The 13,669-nt window shown below is 44.8% G+C and overlaps 1 protein-coding gene across 2 annotated transcripts in view; it reads left to right on the top strand.

The window, feature by feature from the left end:
- Window positions 1-210: 210 nt before the first annotated feature.
- The window catches only part of LOC146074895 (ADAMTS-like protein 5), a 53,022-nt gene continuing 39,563 nt past the window's right edge, over window positions 211-13,669 (top strand). Inside the window, exons 1-5 of one of the 2 annotated variants that reach the window (XM_083183581.1) lie at window positions 211-2,334; window positions 3,061-3,201; window positions 3,364-3,430; window positions 11,351-11,487; window positions 13,241-13,301. In XM_083183581.1, the coding sequence (XP_083039707.1) occupies window positions 3,185-3,201; window positions 3,364-3,430; window positions 11,351-11,487; window positions 13,241-13,301 (282 nt within the window). In that variant the 5' untranslated portion in view covers window positions 211-2,334; window positions 3,061-3,184. Of the gene's footprint in view, window positions 2,335-2,751; window positions 3,202-3,363; window positions 3,431-11,350; window positions 11,488-13,240; window positions 13,302-13,669 lie in introns of those variants that run through there. The other variant, XM_083183571.1, reaches the window with a different exon arrangement.

Raw genomic sequence — 13,669 nt, forward strand, 5'->3', positions numbered from 1 at the left:
GATCCTCCAACTGCCGGCCTCCCTCCCTCCGGGTCCTCCGGCATAAACATATATACACAAAAAGAAAAAAAGCAATAATGTGCTTTAAGAGTCATTTAATGAAAAATAAAATATAACTTTTAGAATTATTGATAAAATCTGTGAAATACTAGTTAGGACTTTTACCTTAATAATAATTACATTAAAATAGGGGGGGGGGGGGGGCAAAAATGTTGTGCCTAGGGGCGGCCTGACCCCTAAATTCGCCCCTGCACCCTGGCCACATCCTCTCCTCCATCACATACTTACCTACCTTCCTGGAATGGACAGGAGGGACCCGAAAATCATGTCCCTCTCACCGCCCCCCAGGAGGGGGCCCCCCTGCATCAGCCCAGCACCCCCTCCCTCTGCCAGTCAAATACAGGAATTCGCTGCTCTTTGAGGGAACAGGCTAGGCTAATATTACACAAATCGCATCATTTAGTACAACCCCACAAATAGCCGCAACTCACGGCATTTACAGGAAAGGTGGTGGGTCTTAATGACTGAAAGACCCGCCCCCTGGGAAAGCTGCAGAGAGTCTCCTGTCCGGGCTTCTCCTGGAGAAGAGACACTTAAAGTAGGCAAGTATGCTCCATCATCCTCCTTCCCTCACACCCTATCTCATCCTCATCTCCATTTTTCTGAATCCTTCGCACTCTAGCACATTTTACAGCCAGACAGAGTTGTTTCCAGAAGCCAGTGTGTGTCTGCAATATTGGTGTGTTAATGTCAGGGGATTAAAAATGAAAATGTTAAAGAATTTGGAACAAAATAGTACACTCATTTTCATGTATTGTCCATTGTATGGAGTATAAGGTAATATTTTCCTGCAAGACCATGCTCCTTGTAGTAAGGCCATGCTCTATCCAGTGAGGCGATGACCCTTTTTGGCATTATTTTCTTTAAAACGTTTGGTTCACCTATTACCAACTTTCTAGATTTACGTCTGCACACGCCTGATATATCTCTAAACAGTGTGCTTGCCTGATATATCTAGTGTCCACGCTAGGTTGTTTTAGTGGGGTGCTGCCTGATTTTCAAAGGGCAAAATGCGCCCTGCCCCTTGCAGCGCCCGGCTAGAACAACCTGCTACCTGTCCCCGCCAGTGCGCACAAGGAAGCCCAGCGCCGGCGTAGTTGCCCGGGGCTTCCCGCGCAGTGACTTCGGCGGGGCCAGGCCTGCCCCCTTTGGTGACATCGGCGGGCCCGACCCGCCTCCTTTGGTGATGGTGGTGGCCGGGCCTGCCCCCTTTGGTGATGGCAGCAGCCCCGGCCCATCCACAATGGTGACTTTGGCGGCCATGGGCAGCCCCCTTCATGCTGCCCCCATGCAGCACCGCCCCCTGCCCTGCCCAGTTCCTAGAAGGAACACTATATATCTATACAGTATGCACGTCTGACATACAGTATCTGTATACAGCACACACGTCTTATATACTGTACATTATATACGCTTCTTTCAAATAAGCGGTAGAGGAGGACACAGATATCTTTAGTTTATAGATGCTGCGGCGTGGTACTATTTGGTCTATATATCTTTATAGCAACAGTTAACCATTTAGTTGAAACGCATGGACTTTCTGACCGGGTAACTTCAGGTTCCGGCTCTTTTGCTGCAGATTTCGGCATCTGGCACCATTTAAATGCAGCCTTTCATGGTTAGCTCAATATATGCACCTGTCCTTTAGGATGACTATGCATTTGTTTCACGATGATGGGTTTTGAACTTCTATCTTGACAAAGGTCTTACGCAGACGGAAACGTTGATGGACTTGTAATAGAGAATTGTAACCATTAAAATTACAATTTACTCTCTACTGGCTCTGCTGAGTGCTCCTTTTTTGGTCATATATTTCTCTGTATTAAAAATATTGCGTTCAGCTTTTAGCACCCCAAATTTATCTTCTGGATGATGTGAGTACGGACTACCTTTGAAATACATTATACAAACCTGATATATCTGTTACAGTATGCACGCCTGATATATCTACATACAGTATACAGGCCTGCTATATCTGTTACAGTACGCACGCCTGATATATCTACATACAGAAGACATCAAAGAAGAGGAGAGAGGGCCAGGATCCCCCAGACAGCGGTGGTCCGGCCTAGCTGAGGCCCCACACAGACACCTGCAAGCGGCCTCTGGCGACCCGGCATCCAGTCTCCTGGTTACCATCTGTGGAGAGATGAGGGGAAGCTGCGCGACGGCACCAATGGTAGCCCCCCCAGCGCTGGCCGGATCATGCGCTCCAGCTCGCAGGCTCATCCCCAGGAGAGAGACTCCAGTCTCCCCCCAGGGACACAAACAGAGGTGAGCGCCATGGTTCTATAAGTGCAGCTAGAGAGCCTAGGGCTGAGTACAGCACAGGGGTTTTGGGTAAACGCCATGGTGGATGTGACAGTATGCATGCATAATGTATCTATATACAGTATGCACACCTGATATATTGATATACAGTATAGACGCCTGATATATCCATATGTAGTATGCACACCTGTTATTTCTATGTACATTATGCAAGCCTGATATATCTTTATACAGTATGCACACCTGATATATCTGTATGTAGTATGCACACCTGTTATTTCTATGTACAGTATGCATGCATGAACGTGTTTATTGAGTAGAGTAGACATAGGTAATGTGGGCTGCAAAAACCTATAGAACAGCATGTAATAAACCTTGTGAGTTTATATATCTATTAACCTGTGTTCATTCCTACTGTAAAATTATGAATTAGTAGCATGCTTTATTCTGGCCATGATATTTTATTCAATACAATTTTTCTAAATATATGGAAATTAGCAAAGATCACTGAAACAAAGTGCCAGGCTGCATCATTAGCCAACGTGTCTTATGTGGCATAATGTACATGCCATCTCTGTAGCATATACTGTATATCATCCACTGATCTCTAAGTTATGTCAAATGTAAGGGGTGTGTCCATAAGGGAGGGAGGAACGGCAGGAATCCAAGTTGTGAGATCAGCTTTTGTGAGATCAGAAGTGATGTTGGAGCGTATAAAACGTCCCTTAGTTTCCACAGAGGCTTTATCCAGTGAGGGATTATTTTGAGAACCCGTTATTTGCTCAGGATCCCAGACATTGCTGATAAACTGGACATGAACTTGTGACATCTGCATCTGTCCTGAGCTCTCAGAATGTGCCTGGAGAACCGGTGAGTTAGCGTGTGTACAACTGCCAAGCTTAAATTATATAGCATAGCTTGTTAGGTACAGTAGGTGCCTTTTATATAGACAGAGAATCTTCCCCAGAACAACCTGTTGTTACTTGTCATTTACTGTACAGTATATCACTGCTAATGTGTGTTCCCTAACAGGCTCAGACTTCAAGTTGTAACTCTGATATTGGTTTTATCTGCCATCCAAGCTGCTAGCCAGGCACAGGTAAGATGTCATTAAAATAATAACCTACTGTATTTGTCTTCCCCAAAGACTATAAAAATCAGATTTAGTCAAAGGCAAATTTGTTAACCCAAAAATGTAAAAGAATATGCTGTAGTTGTTTTACCTTCACTGTACTATCACTCTGGTGGATAAATACAGTATACTGTATAAAACATTACTCTTATGCGACTGCTCCGAGGGGAGGATCCCAGGCAAGGGTCCGACATATCTACAGTGCAGCACTAGCGATCTAGGGGCTCAGATCCGATGCCCACAGGACCACGCATTGGATCGGATCTAAAACACATGTGATTTGCGACTTTTCTCTGCCCGATGCGTCAAAATCAGATGAAATATGCAAAATCGCATATGTGTATTGAAAGCTTTATTGTTATTCCAAATACTGTCTGATACATTCCTTCCAAATAATATCTGGTTGCTGTAATCATAATTCCACTATGACAGTTGTACAACTACTATAAACAAGGTGTCCTTTCCTTACATCTGCTGCACATGAACCTATACATTGTTTCCCTCTTACAGCACCATTCAACAGCACACTCCACCTTTAGAAACTTTGCCAAGTGCTCCCTACTTTCAAAAGAGAAAGTCTCTGACTGAGACTGCCCTTCCGCTGCCTCTTGTCACCAGCAGCTAGTAAGAGGGAGGCTGTCGTCACTCATAGGCTGCATCTGCTCTGTCCTCCACAGAAATACATGGGGGAACATGTACTCACAGGCATCTGGGTTATGGAAACAACGTGCTTTCTACGAATTTTGCAGTATTGCAATTAGGTATTCACTAATCTCCAATTATGCAGACTAGGAACACTGTGACCTCTTACATATGGCAGTAGACAAAGCCCATAGAGTGTGACATTCCAACACTTTGGTAGATTTGTATTGCAGTTTTCTCTCATGTAACTGCTGGATGGCAAAGCTTTTTTAAATTGGCATCTGTCCTTATTTATTTTATTTGGCACTTGTGTAGTTTCATGGCGCCACGCTATGCTTACGTTGTCAGCGCAGGCTAAGCTACATTGTCAGCGTAGGGCTACGGCAGCCCAGCGTAGTGTCCCCGCGGCAGCCCTGCGTAGCCAGCGCAATGTCCCCGTCAGGCAGCATAGTCACCGTACTGTCCCTGCAAGCTGCAGCTCTGTCCCTGGCGTCCCTAACAAGCCTAGTGAGCGCCTCTCACACAGCGGTGGTAACTGCCAGATCCCCTGCGCTGGTGGACACCGGCGGAGAGGCGATCATGCGGACACCGGCAGAGAGACGCTCCATCTGCCTGAGACACACGAGCGTCTCATAGGCAAGTGCGTCTCAGTAATTCGTGTGGCAGGGTACAACAACCCTGCCCGTGTCCACTTCAGGGAGATGGTCAGGGTTAGTGGTTCGATAGCACGTGCATCTCATGCACAAAGGGGGGTGCAGGCGCAAGTGCGTCTCATGCACAATAAAAGACGCATTTGCCAGTGCTCCATGTTACATACTGGCAAATGCCTCCATTTCAAACCAGCACTATCCACGTCAGCAAAAGCATGGCAAGCAGATGCAGAATGCATCCCTCTGACCTGTTCATACTCCACTATCCACATCGGCGTGGAGCTGATTTTATAAAGTGGCGAACGCAGCGAGGCACCGAGCCCAAAGCGTGGCGAGCGGACGCAGAAAACAAGGCCAACACGGTGACTACTCTGGCTGCGCGAACACGGCGGTGATGCTGACAGGGACACTGACTATGCTGTCTTCGGGAACACAACACTGATGCTGACAGGGACACTACGCTGACTACGTAAGTGGCGCCGTGAAACTACACAATTACATTTTATTTATTAGCAGTTTCTTATTTAGCACACACATATTCCACAGCACTTTACAGGGTATATTTGAACATTCACAGTCCCTGCCCCAGTGGAGCTTACAATCTATATTCCTTACCAAATGCGCACACACACACAGACATTGTAGGGTTAATTTTTGTTGGGAGCCAATTAGCCTACCAGTATATTTTTGGGATTTTGGGAGGAAACCAACGCAAGCATGGGGAGAATATACAAACTCTGCACAGTTAGGACAATGGTGGGAATCAAACCCATGACCTCAGTGCTCTGACGCAGTAATGCTAACCATTGCACCATCCGTACTGGTCTTAGATAGGTCCTTATTTATCAACACTAGCCAAATATACATTGATTATGTGTGCAGGATACAATTCTGCTTGGTATCATATTAACCTTTTTAGTGCCAATATCTCTGTGAGAGATGTGCAAAATATCCGCTAAAAATGCCATTGTTGCTCTCATTTGTTATATAAATTCAAATTATAAAAAAAATACTTTCAGAGAGAATAGCCCCTAAATCCCGGCCTATACTTGACATTTGAGTGCTGGGTTGCTTTGCAGGTCCCAGCCTGACCCCCTCTTTCACACAGAAAATCATATTGCTAGGTCAAGCATTTCTTTCTGGTAATTTGCTAATTAATACCCCTTTCTCACAGAAAACAAAATTACCGGGTTGAAGCAGTTCTACCTGGTAATTTGCCATTCAACACGGCTCATTTTTCTGTATGAAAGGGTCAACCTGGGTCGTAAGTCATGGGTCTCTGATCTTGGAATTTACCAGGGTCGAGGGCCCAGGATTTTCAACCCGGATTGACCCTTTCACTCAGAAAAAATACCTGTGTTATTCAGCAAATTACCGGGTAGTCATTGCTAACCCAGTAATAGCCCTTTCTCACAGAAAACCAAATTACCGGGTGAAGCAGTTCTACCTGGTAATTTGTCGTTCAAGAGTCAACATTGGTTGTAATGCAGCAACTTACCAGGTTGAAATTTTTAACCCAGTAATTTGCTGTTCAGTTTAAAAAGGTGGTCAGAATGACCGGCACTCAAAGTGCTGTGTAATTGCCAGGTCGTATGTCTGGAAAGGGTATCATTTGCTTTTCTGTGTGATGGGCTGGGATGGCAAAATTACTCGCAATGAAAATGCATTTCTGACTGAAAGTGGTATTACACGGGTATTTCTTCAGTGTTAAAAGGTCAACCAGGGGCAAAATTCCTGGGTCTTCGACCCTGGTAGGTAGTCAAAGACCCTAAAATTTCGACCTGTGTTGATCCTTTTTACACAAGAAAAGGATATGTGTTAAACTGAGAATTACCGGTTCACATGTTTGACCCGATATTAGCTTTTCTGTGTGAAAAGGGGATAAATACACAACATGAATTTTTGGTATAACAAATAGTGTTCCCTCTAGGATTTTTTAAGGGAAGGGTGCTGACCACCACTGAGCAGGGCACATTTTTCGGTACTTGTGGAGTATCACGGCTCATACGATGTCCATCGCATGCTAAAAAATCGCATCACATCGCATGCGATCAAATCGCATGCGATGCGATCGCATGCGATTTTGCACTGAAATGCATCCAAATGCATTGAAAGTGTGTAGCAAACATGTTAAATGCCCCCAAATGTCATTTTTCAGAGTGTACCACCCCCACTATCAACGCGAACCCGAAGCGTGGCGAGCGCAGCGGTATGCGTCCCACGACCTTTTCATACCCCCACTATCCACGTCGGCGTGGAGTTGAGAATAGAAAGTGTGGCGTGCGCAGCGAGCCACCGAGCCCAAAGCGTGGTGAGCGGACGCGGATACCTTCACAGGTAAACGCGTCCCCTCGCGGGCTTCACAGGTAAACGCGTCCGCTCGCCACGCTTCGGGCTCGGTGGCTCGCCACACTTTCTATTCTCAACTCCTCGCCGACGTGGATAGTGGGGGTTTGAAAAGGTCGTAGGACGCGTACCGACGCCCCTCGCGGGCTCGCTGCGCTCGCTACGCTTCGGGTTCGCGTTGATAGTGGGGGTGGTACACTCTGAAAAATGACATTTGGGGGCATTTAACATGTTTGCTACATATTTCAATGCATTTGGTTGCATTTTAGTGCAAACACGCATGCGATCGCATCACATGTGATTTGATTGCATGCGATGCGATGCGATTTTTGCTAAAAATAGCTAAAAACTGTAAAAATCGCATCTCATCGCATGCCATCTCATGCCACTACATATGGCATGCGATGGGAGCCGTGATACTCCACAAGTACCCATTTTTCAATCGGGAGGGCACCACATTTATACCCAACCCCCAATAGTACCACATTTATAAGTCCTACAGCAAGGCCATATACATAAGGCCCCCAGTAGTTCCATAGACATAATGCCCCCAGTAGTGCCCTAGACATAATGCCCCCAGTAGTGCCACAGACAATATGCCCCCAGTAGTGACACAGTTATAATTCCCCCAGCAGTGACACAGATGTAATACTCACCACCCCGGTCTGGCCTCTTCTGCTGCCACCTTCTTAATTATCTAAGGGGAGAAGCAGAGGCAGTGCTTCTTTCACCATTGAATGACTTCGGCAGCTATTTGAAATCTTGGGTTAGCTCGTGAGCCAATAGAAGCTTGCAGCCCAGCAGCCAATCACTGACTCATGCTGGCAGCAGCTAAGCTCCAAGTGGCGGGCGGTGCTGCATTTAAAATATTGAATATACCTACAGCCTGCTGTGTGTCCCCCATGTGACAGACTGCTCGGCCGAAAATGGGTAGGCGCCGTGCCCTGCAAAATGAGCTTAGCTGGAACACTTACAAATATATCGATAGTATCAGTAGCCAATCAACAAAGAAAAGCACATTTGGTTCCCCCAGCAACACTGACTGTGTGATATCAGTAACCAGATTTAAATCTACATGATAATTCAGAGATTTTGGTTAAATATATTTGCAAATATATGGAAAGCCCTCAAGCCAATTATCAAGGCCTCTCTGGTTATTAGGGGTCCCTATTGTTATATAGATTTTGCACCCCTTTAAAATCAGCATAAACCAGAAAGTCCAAAGCAGCACACCAGTGAAAATACGGATATCTTTCAAAAAGAGCCTATAAACTGTAGCTATATCTTTCGTCTTTCGTCCAGGACAAGGGAAATTGGTCATCAATATATTTCAACTAAACTGGTCAAAAAAATTGTACCGTGTGTATGTACCTTTAGTGTGTATGGGCCTTAATGGATTGCAGCTTGAAAAAATGGAGATTTCTTACCACATGAGATGAACTGAATGTACATTTTCTCTCTTTGCAACTTCATTCCTATCAATGCCCTACTCATTTATATGGTCAATTTGTACTTACTGAGCTTATACATGTCGGGCATGATTCTGGTTCACTCGCAAAAGCAAATTCTCTCTCTCTAATGGACAAAACCATGCACACTGTGTGTGGGGGGGGGTGATGTAACATGTGCACAAACTTGGTACACATATGACTTACAATCTGGTGAAAAAAATATTGTGGGGGTAAGACACACCTAGATGGGGGCCCAAAAAGAGGTCCAGACACTATATAAAGTGGGTCAGGAAAGCAAGGTATGGCAAAGTTGAATAACATAGAGGGGGTAGAGGACATTGGTTCAGATTAGGTTCACAGTCACTTAGACCGCCAATCCCGACACCACCAGGGGCCCATAAAGGGGTCTGGACACTACACAAAGTGGGTCAGGAAAGCAACATATGGCAAACTTAGAGGGGGTATAACACATTGATTGGGTCCAGATTAGGTGCACAGCCACTCACATCCGCAATCCAGACCCCACCGGGGTGCCGAGGCATAACATAGAGGGGGTATTTATGATTCAAACCTCTACTACCTAAATTAAGGCTATACTACATAAGGTTACATAACTAAACCTCTACCCGAATTTTGTTATGACTTAAAAATGGAGTTGATTAAAAAAAAAATCAAAGAAACATCCCCTGATAAAGTCTGCATAAGACGAAACGGTACTTGTGTATTATCATGGTGCCCAAGTTTCTTACATACGGCACCGTAGGGAAATCGCATTGCATCGCATGGGCCATTGTAACGGCCATGCGATGCGATCCGATCCTCCTATGTAATTTATTCACTGCTCTCTTAGCCCCGGGGGATCGCATCACATCGCATCGCATATATAGGGTGTACGATGCCATTACGAGCAGCGGCGGAACGCGTCCTCCGACCTTTTCTTACCCCTACTATCCACATTGGCGTGGAGTTGGTTTTTATATAGTGTGGTGAGCGCAGCGAGTCACCGAGCCTGAACTGTGGCAAGCGCAGCGAGCCCCGCGAGGGGACGCGGATTACTTTACATGTATTCCGCGTCCTCTCGCGGGACTCGGTGGCTCGCTGCACTCGCCACACTATATAGAGTCAACTCCGCGCCAACGTTGAAAGTAGGGGTGTGAAAAGGTCGTAGGACGCGTTCCGCCGCAGCTCGCCACTCTTCAGGGTGGCCTGGATAGTGGGGGGGGGGTGCCTAAAACCTCATTGTATGTCATTATTGTATACCTAATGGCAGGCCTGGCCAACCTGTGGCTCTCCAGATGATGTCAAACTACAAATCCCACCATGCCTTGCCACAGTTTTGCTATAAGGGAGTGTTAAATCTGTGGCAAGGCATGCTGGGATTTGTAGTTTCACAACATCTGGAGAGCCACAGGTTGACCTGTCCTGCCTAATGGCATTGTACACCCTATACAATATAAATAAAAGAGCACTGAATACATTACATAGGAAAATCGCATCTCATCGCATTGTATCGCATGGCACTTACAATGGCCCATGCGATGCGATGCGATTTCCCTACGCAAAATAGCCCTCTAAGCAAATAGCTTAGTGGACGCCGTGATAATACACAAGTACTGACGAAACACATTGGGTTTATACATGGTCATCCGCTTGTATGAATGAAATCTGAACAAGTTCTACAATAAAATATCTGGATTTGGAATTCTTCTCTGTGTTTATTGGACTATCAGTACATTTGTACTAACAGGTTACCCTCCAATAGGAGTCTTTGGCGACAATCTATTTCTGTATTGTATTTCTATCATTGGGATTAATAGAGAGGCTGTCTTCATATTGTATTTAAGATTGTTTGTAGCACGATAGAAGTATTGTTTTTATAATATATATATATATTTATATATATATACAGGTTGAGTATCCCGTATCCAAAATGCTCGGGACCAGGAGAATTTTGGATAACGGATTATTCCGTATTTCGGAATATTTTAATATTTCAATTATGTATTTTGAAGTATCTTGCATGTATGCTGTATAAACACATAAAATACACACAAATATATTTTATTACCACATAAAATACACACAAATATATTTTATTTGTTCAAAAAACAAGGTTTCAAAACCTGAAACAAAATGTGTGTACTATCTCAGATATTGAATTTGAATGCCAAGCAATCATTTTCTTGCACATATATAGTGCCAGTTACATATCATGTCCTCAGTAGTGCTGTTACAAATGTCCCCAGTGAGTTTTTAGCAAAAAAAAAATTTTTTTTTCACTCTCTGGAATGTATGGTTTTTCGGAATAATTCGGATAATGGATACTCGGATACGGGATACTCAACCTGTATGTATATATATATGTATATATATATATATATATATATATATATATATATATATATTCCACAAGAAATGCAGCACTCCAGCCAGATATATATAGGAAGCAACGTTTCAATAGTATTTTCTTCAGGCGATTTTATATGGCACAGCCTCTTCTAAAATCTATCTCCTGCTATAGACATTTGCATGGAGATACCATCTCTTTATCCCTTTGTCATTGATACAATATTCAAACCACACCTGTGGATTCACAAGGAGGGGTCTGCCCACATCCTAGAACCAATATGACATAATAAGAATTATTAAAATTAATTTAAGAATAGAGCATTATGTAGTGAGGTCAACTGTAATTAACATGCTAATAATGTAACCATACTTCTCTAGATAGAAGCACCCTGATGTCACCTCTGTCACTCCTCTGGTTATCACCATCACTGATTATTTCCTTAATACAGGTGAGAGAATACAGAAAGCCACAAAGTGAAAGGACTCCTTACTTATCCTCTGGAGTTTGGACAGAGTGGGGGACTTGGACCACATGCTCCAGTACATGTCAGGAGGGAGTGGCTCTTAGAACCCGTCTCTGTATAAGGTATAAGCAGTCTCGCTACCACCAACAAATCAATATATTTTATTCAATTATACTTTTGATATACAATTTACAATATACAAGAGTTTCAAGAAGTACATACAATAAAAAGGGACAATGTCCTTCCAAATATTGCAAAGTACACTGTGACTATTCAAAATCTAGGACAAGTACATGGCGCTTTAAATTTTTAACTCAAAACCACCAAAAATGTGTAACTTTATTTTTAAACACTGAATATATCAGGGTTGCCGACCTTCCCGGAATTTGCGGGAGTCTCACCCTCACTGAGCCCCCCCGATCGCGGCATTTAAATGCCGCAATCCGCGGGTCTCAGAGGAGGGGGCGGAGCTAAAATGTCACAATCGTGTCATTTTAGCCCTGCCCCCTCCATGGAGATCAGTTTTTTCGGCTATTTGCCGTAATGGGGGCGGGGCTTAATGACATCACCGTTAAGCCCCCGCCCCCCAAACTCGTAATGAAATATTCGGTACTTGTTTCTTAGTGCGGCCACAATCGCGGGCATCGTGTACCTTAAAGTTAAGGTACACGATACGCCCGCGATGGACCCGATTTTTTTTTAAATCAGGTCCATTTAGCCGTCAAAGGCAAAATCGCGGGCATCGCGTCGGTCGCGGCCATTAACATTGCGACCGACGCGATGCCCGCGATTTTGCCATAGGCTTCAATGTTAAAATAATTTTTAACATTGAAATCGGGAGCATCGCGTCGGTCTTGTGCCACACAAGATGAGATGGACTTGATTAAGTCCATCTCACATAGGAAACAATGTAAAATGGGCCAATATGACCCATTTCACATTGTATATGGCCCCGTCATCACCCCACGATTGACGCAAACCCGAAGCGTGGCGAGCGGCGGCTGTGCTCATCCTCCGAGCCCGAAGTGTGGCGAGCCCCGTGAGGGGACGCGTATTACTTCACAGTTATATATTCTCAACTCCACGCCGACGTGGATAGTAGGGGAATGAAAAGAGTGTAATTAATGAGTAATGAGTAGAGGAGTGGATTGTATTGTGTTCAGCTGACAGTGGTTCAGGTGCGGCCGTACTAATTGGGCGATCCGAATGCCTAGCGAATGACCGAGTGGTGTCCGCAAAGTAATACTTGCTTATGAAGACCGCATATTTCCTGGCTGTTGGTTTGTTTGCAGTCGGTGTTCTGTCCGAATGCACGCCTACCAGAGTTAGTGCACTCCTCGTGTACGCCCATATTTACGCCCAGTTTAGCCCACTTTGAAACTACGCCCTTGTGTAGATCCTAATGACGCCCATATTACGCCCATATTTCCCGAGTGAATGCGGTGCACATTTCTGTACGGTATTAGTGATAACGAGTACGGAGACCGTGCGTGGCACATGCGCATTGCGTTGCCTACACATGCTCAGACGGCTAAAAAACGCAATCCGAAAGAAATCGGAAAATTACGCATAGACCAGAATAAGGCCCTGTATGCTGTGTAACAGTGGGACCAATTTAATCCATTTTATTTTGACGTTTCGGGGCAACACCACCCCGTCATCAGGATATAACAAACAGTGATGCAATGATAAGTGACAAATTTATACATACACACTTCATTTACCCCCCCTCCCCGTGATCTCCGCCACCGTACTTATAATATACTATAAGTCATAGTTGTTATTTAGCAGGCTGTTATTTTCTTTTTGCGTCATTTTTAATGACAGTGTAGCATTGTCTTATTATAGAGCTAATCTGGCTTGTACCTTTCACAGGGAGACTGGGGACGTAATGTGTGCAGGAGAACAGCGACAGTACAAATCCTGTCATTCCATGGTAAGCCATATCAGACTATGATTCACATATGTCATATCAGATATCAGTCTAAAGGTGCCCGCCCATACACCAATCTTCTTGGCCCAAATTGGTTGTGTTTGACGTCCCCCTCGGATCCGATGTGCGGTCCCGTGCTCATTCGACCTAAGCCGGAGGTCCCCATCCCAGCGGGGGCACATGTGATACAAAGGTGTTGAGATGGATAACGCTGCTATGGGAGGCTGGGCAAGGCAAGTACAGAACTGGAGTCAGGCTAGGACACCAAACTGAAGGACCATACACACAGGACAAACAAGACACTTAAGTACACTCATGTGCGACATGTACAGGACCACTGTAGCAGATGGTACACACTAGCACCACAGGAC

This window comes from Crinia signifera, chromosome 1 (genome assembly GCF_055691185.1).
Source record: "Crinia signifera chromosome 1, ASM5569118v1, whole genome shotgun sequence".
Taxonomy (NCBI): Eukaryota; Metazoa; Chordata; class Amphibia; order Anura; family Myobatrachidae; genus Crinia; species Crinia signifera.